Raw genomic sequence first — 25,540 nt, forward strand, 5'->3', positions numbered from 1 at the left:
GTCTTATTGTTGATGTCTCACTTATTTTGATAAACTTAGTTTGATTTTTCAAGTGATTAATAAAGCTTTTTAAGGATCACTGTTACCTTTAGAGTACTCAATCATAATTTTTATTGTTATGAGGGTTCAGGTATCTGGCTGAAGTGAGGTAAATTTTTAAATTCTGTGATTAGTTGTGCAATAACCAAGTACTTGGTACACTTCGTGGCCATAGAAAATTTTTGGTGCCCAGACTCAGGAACAAAACAAAATATCACTCTAGTTTATGGTGGTGTTGGGGATATATTTTGATAGGAGATTGACCTCATAGTTATTTTTGCATTATATTGTGAGTTATTTAGTTGAGTAACTTAGAGTAAATTGCTCTATTCAATGTTCAGAAACTTTTAGCAGCTCCTTCCACCCAAGAGTTATCTGAATCCAAGCATCCAGCACAGTGGACTGCTTTAGCAGTGGCATGTGGAGGTAATGTGCCTAGTGGTATGATTAGGGCACAAATCAGATGTATTGCATTCCAAGCACTGATGGACTCTGGTAAAACAGATGAAGAGTCAGAAGAGGCACAAGAATTGTTGAATACAGTTGAGGCCCAATTTGTAATTAAGCAAGAAAAGTAATGCAGAAGTAGAGCCTAGAATGCATAGAAGCAGAAGAAAGTTTAACTAAGCTGAAGATGCATGCTGAAAGAGAAAAGAGAAAGAAAAGAAAGAGAAGAAGAAAAAGCAACAGAAGAAGAAAGAGAAAGAGCAAGACATGAAAGGGAGATGGAATTAATAAAAGTTCAATCCACATTACCTGTAACACTGTCTAACCCAATCCAAGGTACTCAAGAGCCTGTATTTGATGTGGTAAGAGTGCAGAAGTTAATTCCAAAGTTTACAGAAGAAGCTCCAGATGAGTTTTTGATCACTTTGAAAAGTGGCTTCAGGTATGGGATGGCCAGAAGATAAATGGTCAGTCTTGTTACACAGTGTTCTCATTGGTAAAGGAAGAAGTGCCTATTTAGCCTTATCAGCTGATCTGTGTAAAGAGTACGAGGTACTCAAACACAATGTGCTACAAGTTTACCAGATGACCCCTGAATATTACAATGAAAGATTCAGATCTTTGAGAAAGGATGACAAGATGACTTTCTTGGATTATGCCTACAAAGTAAGACGTTTCAAACGATGGTTGGAGGCTAAAGTTAAATCTATGGACGAACTTGAGGAGTTAGTAGTCCTAGAGCAATATCTTAAGAGGAATTCCTGAACGCATAAGAGCCTATTTAAGAGAGAGAGAGGTTAGAAACTTGACAAAGCTGCTACATTGAGTGAAGACTATAATATTATTTGTAGCAAAGGAATTATAATGTCAAGTACCAGAACTAACAGCGCACAGGTTTTAGGTCTCGTCCAAATTTCAGGAACATTACAACTGGGAATCCTTCTAGTGGCAATGCCAGTACAATGCCAAGTAATACCCCTCAGCAACTGAATGTCAAATCCTCATCATCCAGTTTCTCAAGACCAATACAGAAGACTGATGTTGTCTGCTTCAAGTGTGGAAGGGTAGGACACTACAGTCAAGATTGTTATCAGACACAACAGCAGACCAAGTCAGTTGGTCAAGTGGTTAACGGTAACCAGGTGGAACAAACTATGAAGAGCAGTGTAGGGAAAACTGAGACAGTTGGGAAGACTGACACTAAACAGCCTGAGTGTTTAGCAACCAACAGAAATGTAACCTCAAGCAGTGAGTGATTGAGCAGCTTGGAGGCTTTTAAGCCATATATCTACGAACGTACGCTGACAATTCAAGGGGGAGTGTGCAGATACCAGTCAAGGTATTACATGATACGGGGAGTAGCCATAGTGGGGTAGTCCAATGAGATCCTTCCTTGGAGAAGGATCTCATTGGAGATTCAGTTATTTTGAAGGGTATAGGAGGAGAAGGGGTAACTCCTATATACTGCTTGCACCTGTCGTGTGAAATTGGTGACATGGAATGTTGATTTTGCTGTAAAGGGCTCACTAGCTGTTGAAGGTGTACATGTTTTACTGGGTACAGAAGTTGGTGGTGTACCATTTGTTCCTTGTTCTTTAGTGACAGATAAACCATTGAGGATTAGTCCTACAGTATATTTAGAGAAGAAAAATCACCACCTGTTTCCAAGTTGTGAAACTACCAGGAGTATGATAAGAACTACGTCTGCAAGTGAAGAAAATGAGGATTTACCTGCACAAAAAGGACCAAGCTAAGGATCTTCGAGCTTAGAAAAGCTGTTCCAATGGGTAACTGTGTAATTTATACTGAAGAAATTTCTTGAGGGATCTATAAAAGTACTTTACTGGGAAACTATTGTTTTTGAAAAATTGTAAGAGGAAATTAATTTCTTCGTGAAAGGCGCTCCAAGAGGATGTCAAGGAAAAAGCCCTGTGGAGGAGATAGCTTATTTGGGGATGAGGATAAACTCTTGGAGTTTGCGGGTTTTTCCCTCCCCCAAAGGATAAACTCCTGCCTTTAGAAGATAAACAAATCTCTCGCCGTTCAGTCCTGTTCTGCGAACAGTTGGATGAGCCTGTTGGGGACTCTCGTCCCTAGGAAGGCTTCACATGAGAAATCTACAGTTCTTTCTGAAAGTCAACTGGAACAGGAAGAAACACCCGGATTCTTTCGTTTTTTCCAATAACAAAGGAAATAAAAGGAGATCTGGCTTGGTGTAATTCAAGAAACAAGCTCACTCAAGAGAAGTCACTTCTCCCTCTGAACCCCGACCTAGTGTTTTATTCAGACGCGTCAGACCTAGGTTGGGAAGCCCTCCTGGGAGACAAAGAAGTTTCAGGCCTGTGGACTTCGGAACAAATGAAGTGGCACATCAACGTTAAGGAATTGATGGCAATTCACTGGGGATTGCAAGAGTTTGCACTGGAGGTGTCCGGGAATAGAGTGTCCATCCACTCGGACAAAACCACGGCTCTGTTTTATATCAGAAAACAAGGAGAAACTCATTCTTTTTCCCTTTGTTAAGCACCAAGAGCCCTACTCATTTGGGGGGGTTCGGAATCAAACCCAGATCCTAACCAGATTTATTCAGGGAAAATTTGACGTATTAGCAGACAAACTCAGCCATCGAAAACAAGTTCTCCCCATGGAGTGGACTCTCGACCCTCTTGTTTGCATAGAGTTGTGGAAGCTGTGGGGAAGGCTGATTCTAGATCTGTTTGCAACCTCAAAGAACCATCGTCTCTCCCTGTATTGTTCGCCAAAACCAGATCCACCAGCTTGGGCGATGGACGCGATGCTTTTAGATTGTTCGAACACGGACCCTTATGCCTTCCCCATTCAAGATGGTGAGAGAAGTATTAAACAAGTTCCAGAATCATCAAAATGTAAAGATGACATTAGTAGCGCCATTCTGGCCAGCCCAAGAATGGTTCCCGGACTTGCTGGAACTTCTCATGGATTTTCCAAGGCTATTGCCTCAAAAACCCAGTCTACTCAGACACTCACATTTCAGAAGGTTCCATCAAGGACTGTCCACTCTGGCTCCAACCGCATTCAGGCTGTCTACAGACTGGTTCAAGCAAAAGGCTTTTCAAAGACAGTTCCAAGTGGACAGTCTTCCGTGACTAGTGCAGGAGAAACAATATCTCGTCTTCTGAGACACCTGTAGTGGAAATAGGTGATTTCCTCCTATATTTGAAGTCTACCAGGAGCCTTTCCACCTCAGCCATTAAAGGCCACAAAGCAGTGTTAAGCTCTGTTTTTAGACATAGGGGTTTAGATCTCTCCTCTAATAAGGAACTTGCTGATCTCACCAAGTCGTTTGATACGACCAAACAGAAAGAAGATAAGCTAGTAGCCTAAAATTTAGATGTGGTACTGAAGTGGCTGTTGCAACCGCGTTTTGAACCTATGCAATCTCTCTCCTTAAGGGACTTTACCAGGAAGACTGTTCCTAGTAGCATTAGTGACTGCCAAGAGAGTCAGTGAGCTTCACACTTTTGATAAAAGGATTGGATTCTCTCAAGGTAATGCAATTTGCTCATTTACCTTAGGATTCTTTGCTAAGAATGAGTCCCCTGCCAACCCCTGGCTTCACCCGTTCATTATTAAAAGTTTAATAGATATTCTAGGTATGGAGGAAGCAGAGAGAACCCTTTGCCCCGTAAGGGCATTAAAATACTATTTAATGAGAACAGAAAAGATCCGTGGGCCGTCAAGCAACCTTTGGTGCTCAGTAAAGGATCCTTCTCGCCCTTTTTTGAAAAATGCCTTGGCGTTTTTTATTAAGGATCTAATTCTAGAGGTACACTCGCAAATTGACGAGGATACGTTGCCCATAGTGAAAGTTAAAGCTCATGAAGTGAGGGCAGTTGCCACGTCCCTGGTTTTTAGGCATAATTTGTCTATTTCCTCTATTATACAAACAACATTTTGGAAAAGCAAATCAGTGTTTGCAGCTCATTATTTGCGCAACATTGAAACTGTCTATGAAAACTGCAATACCTGGGGTCCTATTTCGATTGCTGGTGTGGTATTGGGAGGTGGAGTGTAGGAAGCTTCCTTCATCCTTCCTATTTTTTTTTTTTTTTTTTTTTTTTTGCCTTGATTCGTGGTGTCAAGTTGTAGGGGAGCTTGGGGGTACTTGGTATTTGGAGTGCTCACAAGTTTTTTATCCACAATGGTTGGGTAATGGTATGCTGTAAAGTTTGGCTATAGGCAATTCTGTTTTTTATTCTCTAGTTGTGTTTTTTGGTACTGTGCCCAGGGCAGGGGCAACTTTGTTATCCTTTGTGTGCAATCAGACACTCCTTTGCAACAAAGGAATCCCGCTATGTAGCAGACGTCTCCTGGCTACACCACCACGCCTCTATGCGTTGAGATGAGGGCCATCCAAGGGCAGTACTTTCCTGTAGCAGCTTTCTCAACAGGTAAGGAACCTGCAAGCATTCTAACTTATGCTAGCAATAACTCTATTTATTTTACATTACTAATTTAATGTATTAGGACAGATAATCCATGCATCCCACCTCCTATAATGTGGGATTCAGCTATGTAATTACTTGGTAAGTAGCTTATATAAAAATGACATTTTTATAATAAAATAAAATTTTATATATACTTATCAAGTAATTACATGACCAAAGCCCTCCCTCCTCCCCTCGCATGGTTGGAAGGCATAAACATATTGAGCTCATTTGCTAAGCTGGTTCCTCTCTTACCCCGAAAGTGGGCGGGGTCACTTGCCTAGCCAAAACAAAAGTAGCACTACCGAGAATTTCAAAACTCTAGCTGCCAGTTAATAGAAAATAATAGCTATGTAATTACTTGGTAACTATATATAAAACTTTATTTTATTATAAAAATGTCATATTTCATTTTAAAATAACTACATTACAGTGCTGAATGACACTCGTAACTCATAGTCCAAGCTCTTGGGGTATGCCCTAAATTTTATAATCCACTAATCCATTGATTATACTGAACTTTATTGAAATTGAAGGAAATATGAAAAAAAAAAAAACAAATATTGTAATATAAAATTATGTAAAAGGATATGCTGCTGTTTGTTTAAAAATGAAGCCAGCCTTGTGTGAATCAGGGTCTTGCACTTTGAGCAGACCAGAAGTGACGAACTCTCGATGGAAATAAAGAAAATAAAATTTCGATAATTATCGCATATCCTACTCAAGGTATTGCTTATTGTACAAGAGGGTCAAATATTTGTGTTCTACCATCATTATCATACTACTGGGAACCCTGCTATTACGTCTGATGTCATAGTTTACGTCACAACTAGCCCCTCTCTGGGTGCTTACTAAATTTGGCTAAGCTTCCCTTTAAATTTCTTTGATTTACTCTGATAAGTACCTTAATTATCCACATTAAACATCACTGCATATTTTTGCTAATTAGGCTGTGGCTTCAAATAGCTATTTCCAAAATACGATCTTTGTAAAGATTTTATCGACGAAAATCTATTAGACACGGCTCTGAAATGCATAGTTGTTATTATTTAATCATAATTACTGTCATTTTACTTAACGTAAATATTAAATCCCTTCATTCAGTCGAATAGTCGGGAAAAAATTCCTAACAAGAGAGAGACCAGACTGACTGACTGACTGACTGACTGACTGACTGACATGCAATCCTGACAATATCTCTTCCCCTGCCGTCTGACGCAGAAAGGAGAATCAAAGTTTTCGTTCAAACGAATTTATTTTAGCGTTTGGTGGCAGCAAGGAGACGTTCTAAGGAAAAGGCCTCCTGATCCAGAACTGAAATATATTGTGCATAGTGTTGTGAATAAATTTAACATTTTATCTTGCACTAAGCGTTTTAATCACACAAATTATAAAGCCACATGCCACTGACATCATTAAGACCCCTTTCTCACGTTGTGTGACAAGGATAGCTACATTTTCAGTGGGTTCCTTGGAAAATGTATCAATCAGGAATAAAGATAGGTTCTCATGTCTATTAAAGCTAAATTCTTTCCAAAATAATTTATTGGCAGTTTTTATACGTGTTTTTCTACTGTAAAAACCTGTATAATATTTTCTGAATTATTATATATAATATTTATATATAATTTTTATCCTTATACCGACATCGACGACCTAAGTCGTTGTAACGCCCGGTTGAGTAAATATCTAAATCTTTGAAAGTGCTTCGTAAATTTCAGTCGAAATAATGAAAATGTCGAAAGCGGTCAGAGTGATGCATGGAAGGAAAGAAAAGGGAACAGATGAAAAAGGAGACGACCATTTTGAACAGAAATTTTAAAATCGCTTCCATGTGAAAGAAAGAACGTTTGGAAGTCGAGCCAGTTCATCAGCCACAAAAAATACTGAAACCCAAGAATTTTTCAAAAGGAATGCTGCTGTATTTCCTCTCAGTGTTAAGTGTTTTGCTCCGAAATCGTATTTTCGGTTACAGTGCTACGCTTCCACAAGAATGTTGCCTTTGAAAAACTTCCATGATTCCTTGTCTCCCCCATGGACTGCTTCTCTGCCTCTCTCTCTCGACATTAAGGATGTAATCGCGAAATACCGATAATATACAAATCGATAGATGAAAGGACAACGCCATAGCAACACTGTAAGCATTACACACACACACACACACACACACACACACACACACACTCACATACAGTACGCAGAGAGAGAGAGAGAGCGAGAGAGATTTACTTTATATTTCTCTATTGATTTACTGTGCATTCATTTCGGTAATACAATAACTCCGTTGACGATTTGCTTTGGAAGAAAGTACTAAATTATCTTCCTTGAGACTTACTTTCTCTTCATTTAAAATATCTATAGTAAACAACTACAAGAAAAGCTACATCAAATAATTTCGTTTTATCTCTAAGTAGATTTCTCTAGGCTACCTTATCCAGAAGTCTGTAGTAAACAGCCATGCATTAATCTATGAATAATATTACTAGAAATAAATTCTGGCATTCTACATATATATATATATATATATATATATATATATATATATATATATATATATATATATATATATATACATACACACACACATATGGATACAATTGTACTTCACCTACCTTACAGCAACTCGATCGCCCGTATCATTGATGGTCGAGACACCCAGCAGGTGATAGATGCCCATACATGCAAGCAAGAGCACTATGCCTGCACCCATGCGGCGATTGTGGAACCTAGAAGACATCCTCCCTCTGCAAGAGGAGAAAGTTAAAGGTCATTCAGTGCGTAGACTTGAGAGCTTCACATCATGGCACATTACGACTGCCACCACTACTACTATGTGGGAAAGAATAAAACAAAGAAAATAAGGGGGTTTTAATTCTTCATTAAAGACATTGTGAATGACTTACGAAATTTCCGCTACTAAGCCAGGCACTTGCACTAAATGGCATTTAGTGCTCGAGACTCCAAAAGAGGGAGTTGGGTGAGTGGACGAGATAACGAGATCCAGAAAATGAATGAGATGAAATACTAACTGTATTAAAGGTGGACGTGGGAGGAAAGCTTCATATTACAACGGGAAGTAATAGAGAGGTTAGAGAGCAAAAAGGTAGAAACGAAGAACGAATGGAGCTTAAGTAAAAGGCTAAATAGTGGATGCAGCCGGGAAAAGGAGAGACTTTTAGAACTTTTAGAAAATGCCTACAGTGCACCATGTGTGGTCATAGAGTCACAAACCTTTTAAGAGGAAAATGCATTTTTCCATATCCCAACAGCCTGCCTGTGTTAGCTCCTGTCACTGTGTGAAGGGAGGCGTTATGATGGAAGTGGCCAGCGGATTTACAAATGACGTAATCAAAATACTTCGTAGAAGATAATATATGAAATTTATTCACAATAAACATGAAGCTTTCCACCTCGGCCGATCATAAATCACAGAGGAGTTCTAAAAGAGGGTCTTCTTTACAGCGGTTCCTTGCTTCTGGCTTATGCTAAAATTATTAACTTTGAAGTGAAGCACAGAATTCTCCCACCGCGTGAGGCGACTGGGGGAGAGATATAAGTATTCTCTCTCTCTCTCTCTCTCTCTCTCTCTCTCTCTCTCTCTCTCTCTCTCTCTCTCTCTCTCAATGTTTTCGGTATACGCCTGCATAACACGTAGATGTTATGTAATCCTGATCAACTTGGGCAGTATGGAAATATCTTGAAGAAACAGATTATGTAAAACCTCTAAGAGAATTGTAACTACTAATATACTTTTAAAGATAAATAAAAAAAAATAAAAATATCACTAAAATCTTGCGGCGCAATCATTTCTTCAAACTAAACGTCTGCATGAAATTAACATATGTCGATACAAAGTTTCTCGAACATCAGAGAAAATTCAAGATTCATCCAGCGCCAAAACTGCAAAGAGAACAGTACTAAAGAAAACTATACTAAAGAACAAAATTATAATCTCTTGCTTTGAAAACTTACTCCCACTTAAGGAAGGTTATCCTATCATTTCTTACACACACTCACCATCTTCTCTGCATAACATGACCAAACTGCTGTCTTTTTTCCTGGGCCTTCTTCGATATTTCCCTACCTTAACTGTTCCTCTAATAAATTCATTTATAATCCTATCTCTTCTTGTGACTTCACACATCCATCTCAACATCCACGTCTCTGCCACATCCATTTTCCATTCTTGGGCCTTCATCGTCGTCTATGTACCAGCTGAGTATGTAAAGTCCCTGCTAAGCGGGTCTTCTACGATGACGACCCGTTTTCTGTGCCACTCCTATGATAGCAGGTCACACAGGATCAGCCATACTCAATCATTCAAACTAATCTATGTAAATGTATACCTGTTACTAACTTATATTGCATATGTTTCTTTTGCTCATGTGTCAGAATGTTGTCAACTTGATCACTGTCCATTTTTGCAACTCAGAGTGTATTTATTCATTGTATTTATTGTCAAGTGTAATTGACCTCAGGTCACCCTGGTTCTCATTGTATTCCTCGGCATGACGTCAGTCCGCCACTATGTAAACCGCCTGTGTCCTCAATAAACCAGCAGTAACTTTTCCCCTGCTCATTCTTTAGCACCTCTGAAAGTGGTGACCCCGGAGTGGTTCCCGGAGCCATTAGCGGACTCACACGACAAGTTAGTCTTGGTTCCAGGAACTACCCACGCCCCTAGCGGACTAATTACTGCGCCGTAACCAGCGTTCGGGCGTGCTGACTCTTATCGCCAAATCACCACCGTCATTAACAGACTCACACGGCGCGCTTCCAAGTGCATATTAACGTGAGTATCCCACTCCAATTAAGAGGGCTAGAGTGAGCATGGACACAGACATTTCCTCCCACGTTCAGTTAACTGCGAACCTCGCGGACTCAGACATTTACCTCCCGCTCATATCACCTGCGCCCTCCCCCACGCCAAGATTTACACGCTCCTCCACACCGCTACCCGCGCCCCACACGCTGCCCTGCCCGGCGGGACAAACAAAAGTCACCCTCACCATAAAGCTGCCGCCCTTCACACAGGGTCAATTCAGGCTGGCGGGACTCACAGACGAGGTGCTGCAAGCTGACACAGTAATCAATGCCCTGCCGAAGGAGGTCTACAGGAAACTTGTCCCGTGGGTATCCACCGCACGCCCCCACACCTACCGCCACCTGAAAACATCCCTCATCAAGACTTGTTCCCTGCCAATCGCCGAGAGGGCCGCCCACGCCCTCGACCTCGTCACCAACCCGCGGCATGACCAGAGCATCATGGAGTCGTAGGGCATGATCCAGGACCTCCTCACCCTCCCCGGCACTGACAGCAGCAGCAGACAGTCCGAGATCAGCCTGTCGAAGGAGATCCTCCTCCGTCAGTTCCTCCCGGAGGTCAGAACTCAGATCCTCGAGCCTACACCATGCCGCTCGAGGACTTGATAAGAACGGCGCAGCAGCTGACTGACTCCGCAAGGGCAGCGAAGCGGGCATCAGCGCCCGCACACCCCATCAGTTCCATTCAGCAGGAGGAGGGTGGAGAGGAGGAGATAAGCGTTGTCACCAAAAAGCGGTTAGCGTATCATCGCAATAGGAGCCCACTGGGCCCTTGCTACTACCGGCAGTGATACAGCAAGGACACCTGGAACTGCCAACCCCCGTGCTCATTCGCCCATCCAAAAAAATGGGGGAGGCGGCAGCCAACAGAACAGGCCGCCATGGCAGCAGAGGAACCCAGGAGCCCAAAACCATTAGGCTTCTACGTCCGCGACACCATCTCCGGCAGGATGATGTTGGTTGACACCGGGACCATTCAATCAATATTTCCACCGTCCAGGGAGGACCGCAAGTGCCCGCCAGACCCAGCTGCCTTTCTGACGGCCGCCAACGGGTCCCCCATCCTCTCCTACGGCACCAGGCTCCTGTCGATCTCCATCCTTGGCCGGAGATATAAGTGGAGCTTCGTCGTCACGGACGTAAGGACCCCGCTCCTGGGTGCGGATTTCCTCGCCCACTATGGGCTGGCAGTCAACGTCGGTCACAAGCGTCTCCTCGACACTGACTCATGCCAGTCCCTCCCACTGGCACCAGGACCCAGCATGCTTACCATCTGCTCCGTCGCCCCCCACCAGTACGCCCAGCTGCTGAAGGAGTTCCCCGATGTATTCAAGCCCGAGCTCCGTCAGGTACCCGGGACCCCAGCAAAACATGGCATCTGCCATCACATAAAGATGAAGGGCCCCCCTGCACATGCAAAGTTCCGGAGGCTTCCCCCTTGGCGCCTTCAGGAGGCCAAGGACGCCTTCGCTGAGATGGAGAGGATGGGCATATGCAAGAAGGCCTTCAGCCCGTGGGTCTCTCCCCTCCACATGGTGCAGAAACCTGATGGCTACTGGAGACCCTGCAGCGACTACAGGCGGCTCAACCTTGCAACTGAACCTGACCATTACCCCCTGCCGAACATGCAGGATCTCACGGCCTCCTTCCACGGGGCCAAGATATTCTCTAAATTAGATCTTTTAAAATGTTACTTTCAGGTACCAGTTGCTCCAGAGGATATCCCGAAAACCGCCATCATCACGCCCTTCGAGTCCTACGTCTTCTCCTTCTCCACCTTCGGCCTGAGGAACGTGGGGACAACTTTCCAGAGCCTGATGGACAGCATTCTGGGGGACCTGAATTTTTGCGTCTGCTACATGGATGATATCCTTATATTTTCCAGGTCCCACAAAGAGCACCAGAGGCACATCCGGGCGGTCCTGCAGTGCCTGCAGGAGAACGGCCTCATCGTCAGATTTGACAAGTGCACCTTCGGCGTCGAGAAAGCTGACTTCCTAGGCCACGAGATATCCCTGGATGGCGTCTGCCCGCTCACATCAAAGGTCGCAGCCATCACCAGGTTCCCCGCCTCTACCTCCATCAAGGCCGTCCAGGAGTTCCTCGGGATGGTAAATTACTACAGGAGGTTCATCCCCGGGATTGCACACACCATAGCCCCCCTGACGGAGATCCTGAAGGGCCAACCAAAATCCTTAGTGTGGGGACCCAGCCAGCAGCAGGCCTTCTCCCTGACGAAGGCCGCCCTTGCCGAGGCAACCGCCTTGGCCCACCAGGACCCCAGCGCTCCCCTCCAACTGATGACGGATGCCAGCAGCGTCGCCTGCGGAGCCGTCCTGGAGCAGATCGTCAATGGCGCCCCCCAACCCATCGCCTTCTTCAGCAAAAAGTTCAACCCCACGGAGGCCCACTACAGCACCTTCGACAGAGAACTCTGCTCAGTGTATCGGGCAGTCCAGCACTTCAAGTTCCTCCTGGAGGGTACGCCCTTCACAGTCTACATGGACAACCAGCCGCTGGTCCACACCTTCACCGAGCAGGGGGATGCATGGTCTGCCAGGCAGCAGCTACACTTCGCGACCATCGCGGAGTTCACCTGCTCAATCAAGTACCTCCCCAGCAGGAAGAACCCTGTAGCGGACGCCCTCTCCAGAATCGAGCTCAACGCGGTGCAGCTCCGGATCAACTACGGGGACCTCGCCTGGGAACAGGCCACCGACCCAGAGACTGCAACCTACTGTACCGCCATCACGTCCCTAAAGTGGAAGGACGTGGCCCTCGGCCCCAGGGGACCAAAACTCCTGTGCGACGTCAGCACTGGCCAGCCTCACCCCCTGGTGCCCGCCTCCCGCCGCCACCAGGTATTCGACGTCATCCACGGGCTGTCCCACCCCTCCGGCAGGACGACAGCCAAGCTGCTGACAGAGAAGTTCATCTGGCACGGGATGCGGAAGGACGTGAGGACTTGGGCGAGACACTGTCTTCGGTGCCAAACCAGCAAGATAGGACGTCACACCGAGTCCGGGGTAGGCGAGTTTCCTCAGCCGGGGAGGCGGTTTGGTCACATACACATCGACATCGTCGGCCCTCTTCCCCCGTCAGGCATGGCCAGATATCTCTTGACAATCATCGACCGCTCAACCAGGTGGCCTGAGGCGTCGCCCATGCAGGAAGCCACCGCCAGTGCGTGCGCCAAGGCCCTCCTCTCCAGCTGGATCAGCCGGTTCGGTGTCCCGGACCACATAACCACCGACAGGGGCCCTGCCTTCCTGTCTGAGTTGTGGTCTGCCCTGGCATGCCTGCTGGGGACATCTCACCACACCACCACCGCTTACAACCCCGCAGCCAACAGCTTGGTGGAGAGGTTCCACAGGTCCCTGAAAGCATCCCTCATGGCCCGCTGCACCGCTGAAGATTGGAAATACCAGCTGCCGTGGGTCCTCCTCGGGCTGAGAACCGCCCCCAGAGCCAACAGTGACCCGTCCACAGCCGAGAAAATCTACGGGGAGCTCCTTGTAGTCCCAGGCTAACTAGTCACAGAAGATCGGCACAACCCGTCAGTCCAGAGGCTTCGCGACATAGTCGGCAAGTTCGCCCCCTGTAAGCGGACGTACACCGACAGGTCAGTCGCCTTCACGCCTCCCGGCTTGTCCTCCACCACTCATGTCTTTGTCAGGGATGACACCATCCACCTCCCGCTAACCAGGCCCTACAGGGGTCCCTTCCGCATGCTGGAGAGGAACAACAAGGCTTTCCGCCTCGCCCTTCACAGAAAGGACGACTGGGTGTCGATCGACCACCTCAAGCCCACCCTCCTGGAGGAGGAAGCAGACGTCATCGCACCACACCCTCCACCAGAGCAGTCGCCTCCACAGCTGGGCCGCCACAGAAGGAGGTCACGGGGCCGCCCCCGGAAACATCCACCCACACCCGCAGCCAGCCGCTCCCACGCACAACGCAACACCCTGTTCACTTCGCGTAGCCGCGGCACTCTTCAAAGCTCCAGCAGATACATGGATTAATCAGACGTTACCCACGTCTTGGGGGCCACGGGGAGCATTTGTAAAGTCCCCACTAAGAGGGTCTTCTATGGTGGTGACCCATTTTCTATGCCACTCCTATGATAGCGGGTCACACAGGATCAGCCATACTCAATCAAATGTATACCTGTTACTAACTTATATTGCATATGTTTCTTTTGCTCATGTTTCAGAATGTTGTCAACTTCATCATTGTCCATTTTTGCAACTCAGTGTGTATTTATTCATTGTATTTATTGTCAAGTGTAATTGACCTCAGGTCACCCTGGTTCTCATTGTATTCCTCGGTGTGACGTCAGTCCACTGCTATATAAACCTCCTGTGTCCTCAATAAACCAGCAGTAACTTTTCTCCTGCACATTCTTTAGCACCTCTTAAAAGTATACCATCGCTGGTCTGACTACACTTCTGCAAAACTTAAACTGCTTATATATCTGTAACATCGGTTATTTTCACCGTGAAGTGTGAGTTTTGTGGAAAATGCTGAAACTAGACTGGTTCTTTTAAGTGCCACCAAATATGTGGGATTATAGAATTAAGGCAACCAGTTTAGCTTGTAGTCATTCTTCATTTGATGAAGACAGGTACCTAACTAGAATAATATCCTACACTTATGGGCTTCGCACTGGGAAACCAAGTTTTTTTTTTTCTTTTGGTGATGAGAAATACAAAATAGTGAAATGAGCCTGTGAGGGGATAATTTAACATCACCTTCTGCAATTCTGATTCTGACAGCATTTACTAGAAATTTTGCAGTGTGGTACATTTCAACTGTAAACCGTTTAAACTGTATTCTGGGGTTGAAAATATGATTTTTCTTTGCTTTGGTGTGCTTTAAATGTTTTCGAGATACTGGCCCTCTTCATATCCTACAATTCAGGGAACTACAGTGGGAAACTGGGGTTTTTGGGCGGGGGAAAATGCAAAAAGAAATAAATACAAGGACGTATTCAAGCTTGTACATGATGCTTCTGCAAGTCCTGGTGGTAAGGATTACTGAAAGTTTTTCAAGTCACATTACACACCAGGAAAGTGGTGGGTCAGGTGAGGACCTGGCACCCTAAGTTAGGTTAAGTGTGGTTCGGTTATATTGCATTTGATTTACAATGCCCTAAGTTAGGCTAGGTGGGATGACAAGGGGTTAAAACCTACCTGGTCTAAGACCTGGTCTGCAAGGTTAAATTAGGTGTGGGTCTGTTGTGAGTGAAGTCCCCTGGAAGTGTGAATGATGTTTTCTTTGGCACTTCTTCCATCGAGATCTGCCATTATCCCTTGCTTAAGACTGTTTGAATGAAAAAATCTTTTGTCATACTTGATTATGCCATTAAGTTGACAGTGTTCAGCATAGAATCTGTTTGATCCAACTTTCTTCCTTGCCATCACTACTGGTGAACAATATGCCGAAGTTGACCCTTCAACGATTCCCATCTCAGGCATCTCCAGTTTCTCCCTAGATCAGTTTCCTAGTAGCATACAATAAAGGATACATCTTTGCTCTGACTAGCTACTCTGTTGTTATTTTGATGTGTTCTCCCAAAGGGTGTTGACATCTTGAGAATCTCTTCTTCCCTTTTTGGTAGAAGTTCCAGCCAGCTCTCATCCAGATTCTTCCCTGATGATGGTTGCAATCAGGCCTTTTTCTTCAACAACAGCTGCTGCTGCTTCCCAATCATAGCCGGTCAGGATGTTTGCATGAAGTCTTCAGTTCTCCACCATCAACCTTGTAGTCCTTGAGAATTTGCATCAGCATTCTTATGATCTTTCCATACAACGGACTGAATGGTGAAAAACAGGCGCCCAGCTGTGGCACATTTTGATATTTACATAGGATCCCCAGTACATACCTGGTTCAATTCTTCAGTCCTCCTAGCACATCTTCAACAGTGATTTCAGCAAATTGTTGATCATCTCACACAATCTGTGACTGCTTTTCAAGTTATACAGTCGTAAAAAGCTGCTTGATGCTCACAAAACAACTCTCTGGCACCAAGATTTTGCTCTGGAATGCATGGTATTGCATCAGTAATAACCTTGATGGTGAACTTCTCTTGCTGGACTTGGGGTCTGGTCTCCCCTACGACGACTGCACGCCTACTGCTCACACGACTAACTGCTCACTGCCTACTGCCCCTTAGATCTCCTGTCTGTCCCTTTTAAGGCTCCGGCCAGGTGTTGGTGCCGTGTGCATTTCTGCCTTTAACTGGGGGCCATGTGCAAACGATGTGTCATTTGCCAGGTGGTCAGCGATCGGTTGCCTCTTCCCCGGTGTCCTGCGGAAAAAAGACAATTCAGGCAGCTTAATTTGCCTTTAGAAAGGTTGTTTTAAGCAGCTTAGCTGAGCTAAGCTGCTTAGGGAGCGGCATTCAGTCTCCTATCTTTTCCCTTTTTTATCCGTGTCATCTCAATATCTGTTCCAGGTAGAAAGGACAGATCGAAATGTTGATAAGTTTGCTCTGATATCTAGGTCAACTAAAATCGGCCATGCGGCGGTGACTCTATTCTCAATAAACAAAGGGCAATTTTAGGTGGGTGGGGGGAGGCGCGCTGTACAGCGGCTTCTTGTAAATTATAATATATATATTTGTGTGTGTGTGGTGTGTGTTTGTGAGTGTGTGTGTGTGTCTGTGAATTTTTTCATCACATCACCGTGATTTACGTACAAACATTAGGCTATAAATGTCGTTTAATATCTAATTCACACCACTTCGGGAGTATCACTGAAGGGGACTTATAAATGATAAATGGATTGGTACCTAAGTGTCTCAGACATTCGACAGTACCCTCCAATGACTCCATTCGACATTTAAATGGTTTGAACGTTGACTGGAGTCATTGGAGGGTACTGTCAAGTGTCTAAGACACTTACATACCAGTCCATTTATCACTTATAATTCCCCTTCGGTGATACCCGCGAAGTAGCCCAGGAGCATTAGGTCTTGACCCAGAGGTAATTAGTAGAAAGGTGATTTTCTGCACATGGCTTCAAAATATTCTGTGGATGATCACAGCACAAAGTTGCAAGAGTTTCACCTTGTGGCATTTTCAAAATTCAAGATGGCCACCAGTCAGATTAATAAAAAAAAAAAAGTACTTTCAGCCTATTACCCATTATACGTTTACTTTCTGTGACTAAATTCATATTTTAGCAAAATCAGATTTTAATAGAATTTATCCCAGTGGCTTCAGATAAAGATAATACAAAAAAAAATCAAGGATGGCAGACATAATGGACACTTTGTAACGTAATTCCTAGTGAATAATGATAAAATTAAGAAAATCAAACTTGAATGTTCATCTTCTTTTAATCATTGAAAAATTGATTTTTGTACATAGCTTTAGAATACCATGTGGATGGCTACAGCAGAAAGTTCCAGAAGTTGCAATTGATGTCATTTCAAAAATTCAAGATGGCTAACCGTCACATTGAAAATGTATAACTTTATACTAATAGCCTACCTCATATAATGTACTTTCAGTGAGTAGATGAATATTTTAGCACCTTATAAATCTAATAGGATCTATTCCAGTTACTCAAGATAATGATACAAACAAATACAGGATGGCTGCCCTGTAAATAATGAAAACAGAAAGTCATAAAGAATTATGACAAAACAGTCCAGTTTAAAAGAACAAGTTTTGATTTTTTCAAACAATGAAAAATGTTTACACTGAGGCGATAAGAATTGCATGTATTTACAGACCAACACGTTTTTATCCCTTATTTAAGCACTGTCATCGCCCTCTAAATCAATGACCCTAGAGTTTTTGCAATTGTGGCCATCATAAACAGTACACAATAAGCTATACTTCAGACCAGACTTGTAGCAAGAGCATCATCTACCACGCCCTGTCTTACATCCACAAGATATCATTTTCAACACTCTCAGGAGCAACAGGTCTATCAAACCCGACTGGATCTAATGTTCCCTCCCTGTGCTGCCAACCCCACTCAGTTGGCGGCATCTCATTCCCTTGCCGCTGCTGAACAGCAAAGTATGCTCTGTAGCTGTGGAATTAGGCAGCTGCAGAAGTAGGTGAGAGGGATTCCAGTTTGAAACTAGATGAAGTCAAAGATGTTCTGTGAACTAAACGGTTGTACATGGGTACCGAAATTTGTCCAGCGTCTTTGATCGAGTTGCTCCATACAGTTGCAAAAGAAACAGCTTTCCAACTCTTGCTCTTTCATCTTGAGTACTACCAGATCGAGAGAAAACACTCAGGCAGTCCCAGTTATCCCCATTAAGCAATATTGTAAGAGTCTTCTTCTTCCCTTGATTGTAGAGTGCAGACACAGTTACCACATCCTGTGATTGCATGCACAAACATTAAGTGTTGCTAGATGTTCTGAAAAGCCTCCCGAATTCCCCCTATAGAGTACATTTGCCATGGGGTTCAGCAAAAGAGCAAATGTAGATCCATATCTATGGTAGCTTGTGCAATCACCATCACAAACAAATCTATATCAGTCCCTGCAACAACACCTGGTGCATTTTTTGCCCTTGCAGTGTCCATGGCTGTTGATATAATCAGCCAATCCACATCTGAAATGCTTTGCTTCACAGTCACACCTTTGGCTTCAAATTTTCCCATCATTTTCTTAATCAATCGGTCCCTACTCTTGCCATTAGCTAAAAATGTTTTTGTTTGGTGGGAATTCTCATTTCCAAATCAAACATGATATTGGGTGATGTATTATGTTGTGCTTGTCGACGTTTCTCTGTTACTTTGGTCAGTGTGTCACTGCCATACCCATCGAACACAATTATGGTATCCCTCCCATAATGTTCAAGTACATATGAAACATAATGGTAACATACTTGATCAAATGCAACATTCTCTGGCCATGGCAAGCTTTGAAGGAGGTGACCTCCATCAAGGATGAAGTGTGCTCCACAAGGAGGGGTAAGGTGGACACTCACTTTGGACTTCAGGATAGCAACCAGCCCACGTTTCACGTTCTTTCTCATAAGTCTTTTATTAAATAAAGAGGGTGGTTGCTTGGCAAATTCATGAAGGAGATATCCCTCAAATTCAGCACTTTCACCAATCACACATGTAACCCTCAGGAAGAGTAATGTGCTATTTACCTCTGCTTCAGTGCCAAGAACGTGAATCTTGTTACTGTCACCACTGTCACTAGTCGCATGATCATTTCATTTTAACTTCACATCTGCATACATTTTGCCTGTCATTGCTGAAGCCACCTTGGCACCAATGGTAACTACTTGATCTGCATTCACATTTTTGTTAGCAACCAATCCACTTGCTATGTTGCCCCGCGAGTCATGTTCTCCATATGAGAATGGAGAGTGTAGTTCCAGCCACTGTAAGAACATCTCGTAGTCTTTCCTGTCACGAGCTGTGCTGCCAGGGCACAGATCCACATGCCGGTCAGATGTTTGACTATGGACCAAAGTGAAATCTTCAAACACACCACAACTAGGAATACATCGGCGGGGCATTGCATGAACCCATCTGGCTATTGTGTGTCTGTGATTCCCCGACTGTGAGCTACACCACCTGAGATTTTCAGTGACCACATCAAAGTTTGTTCAATTGTCTGGTCACTGAAATTGCCCCTACAGAATTTATCTGCCCATCGAATAGTGAAGATTCCTCTTTTTTTGTAGTTATAGAGCTGTCCCTCTGACACGGCACCTTCAAGATCTTTCATCTGCTCAAGGTACAGCCGGGAAAACTTTGCATATGCAAGATAATCTGCTGCATGGAACAGGGAATCATTTCACTAATTGTATGCAAATGTAAATTCCAATCTCCATTGCGCATTAAGAAAAAGGCTGAACTTTTCTTGAAGGAAACAGACAGAAAATAAAAAATTCTAGGTAGTAACAAAAAATATCATCTTGGTTTTTTTCTTTTTGCACTACGATGACGGCAATATTGTCGGCCATCTTGGCTTATCCCTGAATATTAATGTGAGGGCACTGAAATATTTTAATTGAAGTTATGGGATGTTAAAACATATACAATCAACCCCCGGGGATTTGCGAGGGAATAGCTCAAATCCGCGAATTCTTAAAACCCCTCTAAAATCACTTATAACTGCCTATTTTGTAGTTCAAAACACCAAAAAACCCTCTAAAAATGCTTATACCTGTAAACTTTAATAGTTTTATCATGAAAATACAGTAATTTGTGAATATTTTTCTATGAAAAATTCTGCAAATAGGCGAATTTTCAGCAAATAATGTGTATTTATATTCCACAGAAAAATTCCATGAATTGCTGAGTCCGTGAATTGTGAGTCCACGAATCCTGGAGGTCAACTATATTTAGACAGAAAAAGTGTATTTTATAAGCCCCAAAGCTGAATTTATTTCACTTTATACATTTTCCATAGACCTACCAGCCATCTTCACGACAATCTTAAATTTTGAAAATGCCACAAGGTGGAACTAATGAAACTTTGCACTATGGTGTTCTACATGACTTTATGGGAGACTGTGCAAAAATTCAGCTTTATACTCATTTCTTCCAGGTCTCCCTTCATTTTAGCCTAATGCTCTTGTACTAAAGTAGCATGAATTGGATATTAAATGACAGTTATAGCTTAATGATTATATAATGTGTATATATGGAACATATATACACATTGTTCACGGAGAATTCACCTATTCACATTATTTTTCATAGAGAAATATTCACAAATTACTGGATTTTTATATCATTTTCATGACTACATGCACTTTTTTGTCATAAAACTAATGAAAATATTCAGGTATAAGCATTTTTAGAGGGTTTTTTGGTATTTTGAACTATCAAAATAGATAGTTGTAAGCAGATTTAGAGGGGTTTTAAGTATTCATGGATCTTAGCTATTCTTGGGGGTGGGGTTAGTGGTACACACCTCCCACGAATACTGGGGATCAACAATATATATATATATATATATATATGTATATATATATATATATATATATATATATATATATATATATATATATATATATATATATATATATATATATATATATATATTGTATCATATATGCGGAGTATAAAACAACTCAGCGTATAAGACGACACCCCCATTTTTCATGTAGAAATGTAGGTTTAGAGGTATGTTCGACATATAAGATGACATCCAATTTGTTAATTAAATAGAGCTGGTGTAAGTTAGTTTGTATATAAATAAAATCAATAACTACCGGAATTATCCTACCAAAAATGTGTAAAATCAGTATCTTCAAGAGTTTAAAATACTTGGCAATGCTTACCATTATGAAAAAATACTTTTGTGTTCCCTTAGGAAAAATATAAACATCGCGACAATGCCTGTGACGTCACTATTGGCGGAGTAATATCCGTTGGAAGTAGATCCAGTCCAGTGATGTCATCAAGGGGGCTATTGGGGCGGAGTCCCCCCAAAATAAAGTCCCAGCCCCCCCAAAAACACTGACCCAACACATCCCATAGAAACCTACAGTATCCCTAATCAACGTGCAAACCTCAGATATTAGCAATTTAGCAGCTATATCAAATATCCAAGGAAATTCATAGACCGCAGTCAGGGGATAATTCGTAAGAAGTATTTCTTTAGTAAGTAACTAGGCAGCTAAGCTAACTGAATGATTTACAAATTTCATTAAAACCAGTGAAGAGCATTTTGACGATATTTTAAAATTTCCATGCGCTAACAGATGCTTACTTCATGTAATCCGTTACATGTTCCTTACACGTACTGCACTCTCAGACTCAGAGACTCGATGAGTCGCTGCTATTATGGTTGGTTTACTTCACGCTCTGTAGGAACGTAGTGCTGTCTGGTATTTAGTAATCGATTTATATCTTGGCGTTACGTGTCATGTTTGTGTAATGGTTTGAGTGTTTGGTAATCAGTTAATTTCTAGGCCCATGATAGGTACTACGTGATATATAGATGATAAAGAAGACGTGGAAAAGAAACAAAAATAGTGCAACTGCGTGACATTAAAGTCATGTTGTCGGATTATGCAATAGTAGTAGCATGTAACAGTGCATGGATACTCAGAAATCGTAGTTCTGGTGTTAGTACTTTTTTTTTTCTTGTGTAGGAAGCATAGCCTGTGTATTGTAGCCAAATAAGATTGTTGGATAGGCGTATGCACGAATCAATAAATTCATGTATTACTGTGTTTTAATGCTAATGATAACTAATCACTATACTAATTAATACATATGCAATATTGCCATTACAGGTCTGATATGTAGTGTTAATGATGTAGCTGAAATCACAATTCTGTGTTATAATTTAAGATACAACTTAGCTACTGTAAATCTCAAACCATGAAAAGGTCATCAGACAAATCCCAGGGTGACATAAGAAAATTCTTTTGCACTCCCACTTCCAAAGGTGACCGCCAAGAAAAAGTGGCTGCTGTTGCAGCTGTTGTAAATGAATCTGAAATGCAGGAAACAACCAAGGATAGTCACCAAGCCAAAGCCATTCAGATATGTGTAACTATAGATTAACTAATAGAAAAAGTTAACTTGTGAAGCCTAGGCTTTTTTTTTCTTATCCATTTACGTATCTTGATATTTTTGTTGACAACTAAAAACCTAGGTACGTTGGGTCTTTTATGTATAAAGCTTCACGGTTTGTGCATAATTGTTAATATTTTTCAATGTAGGCTATACATTTACAGTGAATGTGCAATACATTCACAATATAAACTTGATATACATAATAAACACGCACATAGATAAATACTGTAAGTGCATCATATATATATATACACACACACACGTACATGCATACATACATACATCAATTATATTTGCGATAACACACACGCACATTTAAGTTTACAAGACTTATGGAATTATTAGTTAGTCTTTGTTCTGTTTTCCCACTACTCGGGTGGCGAGATGGTTAAATAATGACCGTTGCAACTGGTACTTCCATCCCATCTAGATAGGATAAGACATTATCTTATCGTTTTAATATATATACAGACCTAATGTATGTGCATAGGATTATGACTAATATCTATATGTGTGCATGAATATACGGAACACCAGTATATATATATATATATATATATATATATATATATATATATATATATATATATATATATATATATTTATATATATATATTTCTTTTTTCAGCCACGACCCAGCACAAGTGAAAACCTTGAAATTCTGAAATTCTTACTAAAGGACAATTTACTGATATAGCCATGAGACCTGAAGATGGACCCACACAACCAAGACTAAAAAGTACAGTTTGGTTCTCAGACCAGGTCTTTTCAATGTGACTGGTATGGTAGGTATGAGTGGCTTGAATACTCCGTTACTGGTGACAGAGTTTACTGCTTTGCATGCAGACTCTTTAGTGCTAATGTAGGGCACAAAGAAATGGCATTTACCAACGAAGGTTTCAGTAACTGGAAGAAGATGCATGAAAAGGCGTTAAAGCATGAAAAAGGCACATACCATGTTATTGCTATGGAAAAATGGCTCAACCTCAAAATCTCACAGTTGTATGGTGATGTTCATAAACAACTTGATAGCCAACATAAACAGCAGGTTCTTCACAATAGAGAATATGTTAAGACACTATTGAACATTGTTATTACAATTGCTAAAACAAACATAGCATTCAGGAGGCATGATGAAAGCGAAAGTTCATTAAATAAGGGTGCCTTTCTGGTAATTTTTGACTTGATAAGCAAAGAGTCTGAGAGATTTTGTGACCTGAAAAAAAAAAATTCCATTAAATGCCAAGTATACATCTGGGTTAAGTCAGAATTATCTTCTCAAAGCTGTAGCCGATTGTGTGCTTGATGTCATAGCCAAAGAAGCCAAGTCATCACCCTTTTTTGCAGTAATATCTGATGAGACTAGAGATGTTAGTATTACTGAGCAGCTCTGTGTCTGCATTAGGTATGTCATAGATGAAACAGTACATGAGAGGTTCATAGGATTCATTTCTTTGAAGAATCTTGATGCTACTTCTGTAGCTGACGCGTTGTTAGAGAAGCCCAGTAACCTTGGCCTGAATATTAATAAACTGATAGCACAGTGCTACGATACAGCAGCTATAATGAGTGGCAAAATCAGTGGTGTACAGGCACAAATCCGAGAATCTGTGAAGAATCCATGTTTTTATGTACCGTGTTCTGCACACAGATTGCAGTTAGTCATAACTCACACAGCTGGCTGCCTGCCAGAAGTAGCAGAATTTTTTAACTTGGTTTCAGCTCTGATTAACTTCATCCGTGGTTCAACCTTGCGCCATGATATATTCATAGACCTCTAGAAAGACAAAACATTGTCAGTTCTAGAACTTCCTAAAGTGTGTCAACACAAATGGGAATACAACCATAAGGCCCTTAAGTCAATATCACAACGCTATGAGATTTTGATGGATACTCTAGAAGATTTGTCTAACCATGGAAGGTCTGGTGAAGAAAAAGCCTTAGCTAATGGATTCTTACAAGCTTTAAATAAGTTTTAGACAGTTTTTCTGTTGATTACCTTCTCTGAAGTATTTGATATTACAACCCCACTATCAAAGACATGGAAGAATGAGAATATGGAACTTGCTGCAGCACCTAGCATGGCACAAGAAACACTTGAAATCATTAGTGACAAAAGAACAACAGACTACCATGTTAACACCATTTGGCAAAAATCAGTAGATTTTGCTACTGAGAGAAACATAACTTCAACTTTCCGTCAGCCTTCAAGGAAAAGGAAACCATCTTCACGTCTGTTGGAATCCTTTGTAATCGAAAACACAGGCCAACGAGACACTTTTGAAGGGGTTGAGGACTCAAAAGCCTACTGTAAAAGGTCTCTGTATATCCCTATTTTTGACAAAGTACTCAGTGAATTTAGACAAAGATTTGATGAACCAAAAAGTATCCTCCTTGGTGTAGCTGCTTGTCACCCATCATCTCCAAATTTCTTAAATGAAAATGACTTGCAATACCTTGCTGACCGGTACTCAATTGAAAGGGAAAGCCTCCACGCAGAACTACTTATTGCTCAGAGAACACTACGGGATGATGTGAAATCTATTTCTGATGCTTTAGATAAACTGAAACCAATGAAGAAGGGTTTCACCACACTTTGGAATTTAATGCATTTGGCTTTAACTTTCCCTGTCAGTAATGCCAAATGTGAGCTATCTTTTTCTGTCTTGAAATTGGTCAAAACTTACCTCAGGGCATCAATGGGTCAGGAACGACTGACCAGTCTAGGCACAATTCTATTGAGAAAACTGTAGTGGATTCCCTTGATCTTGATAGAGTAGTGGATAGATTTGCAGCTCTCCAAGTATCTACAGTCAAACTCAGGTGAGTCCACCACAAGGCGTTTATCTCTAATTTAATTAAGTTAGATGCAATATACTTCATGTAATCAATGTGGTTTATTATTCTATTTTTATTTCTTTTTTTTTGATGAGAGAAATAGCTCCGTATTATTTTATATTTTTAAACAGTTTTGTTCTTCTGTAAGAACAGTGAAAGTATATATGCAGAGAATAGTTTCATCATAGTATCTCATGTAATATGCTACATATATAAATATATGTAATACGCATGCAATACTCCAATTTTTTTCACTCTTGCTCATCTACCAAGTTACCATCAAATGGTCACATCAAGTATATCAAGCTGGTAGGGCTCCAGCCCCCTAGGAATTTAACCTCTAGTGATGCCACAGAGATCCACATGAATGTATTCCTTTAAAATTGGAACAAACCCCAATAT

The 25,540-nt window shown here is 42.0% G+C and overlaps 1 protein-coding gene and 1 pseudogene across 14 annotated transcripts in view; one reads left to right on the forward strand and one right to left on the reverse strand.

The window, feature by feature from the left end:
- Positions 1–25,540, reverse strand: part of LOC136851228 (uncharacterized) — a 354,709-nt gene that overhangs the window by 271,893 nt on the left and 57,276 nt on the right. For all 14 annotated transcript variants that reach the window (XM_067125171.1, XM_067125164.1, XM_067125170.1 and 11 more), the window contains one exon: positions 7,565–7,696. In XM_067125171.1, the coding sequence (XP_066981272.1) occupies positions 7,565–7,689 (125 nt within the window). In that variant the 5' untranslated portion in view covers positions 7,690–7,696. The remainder of the gene's footprint in view (positions 1–7,564; positions 7,697–25,540) is intronic.
- Positions 23,133–25,384, forward strand: LOC136851144 (zinc finger MYM-type protein 1-like; annotated as a pseudogene).

Source organism: Macrobrachium rosenbergii, chromosome 23 (genome assembly GCF_040412425.1).
Source record: "Macrobrachium rosenbergii isolate ZJJX-2024 chromosome 23, ASM4041242v1, whole genome shotgun sequence".
Lineage (NCBI taxonomy): Eukaryota > Metazoa > Arthropoda > Malacostraca > Decapoda > Palaemonidae > Macrobrachium > Macrobrachium rosenbergii.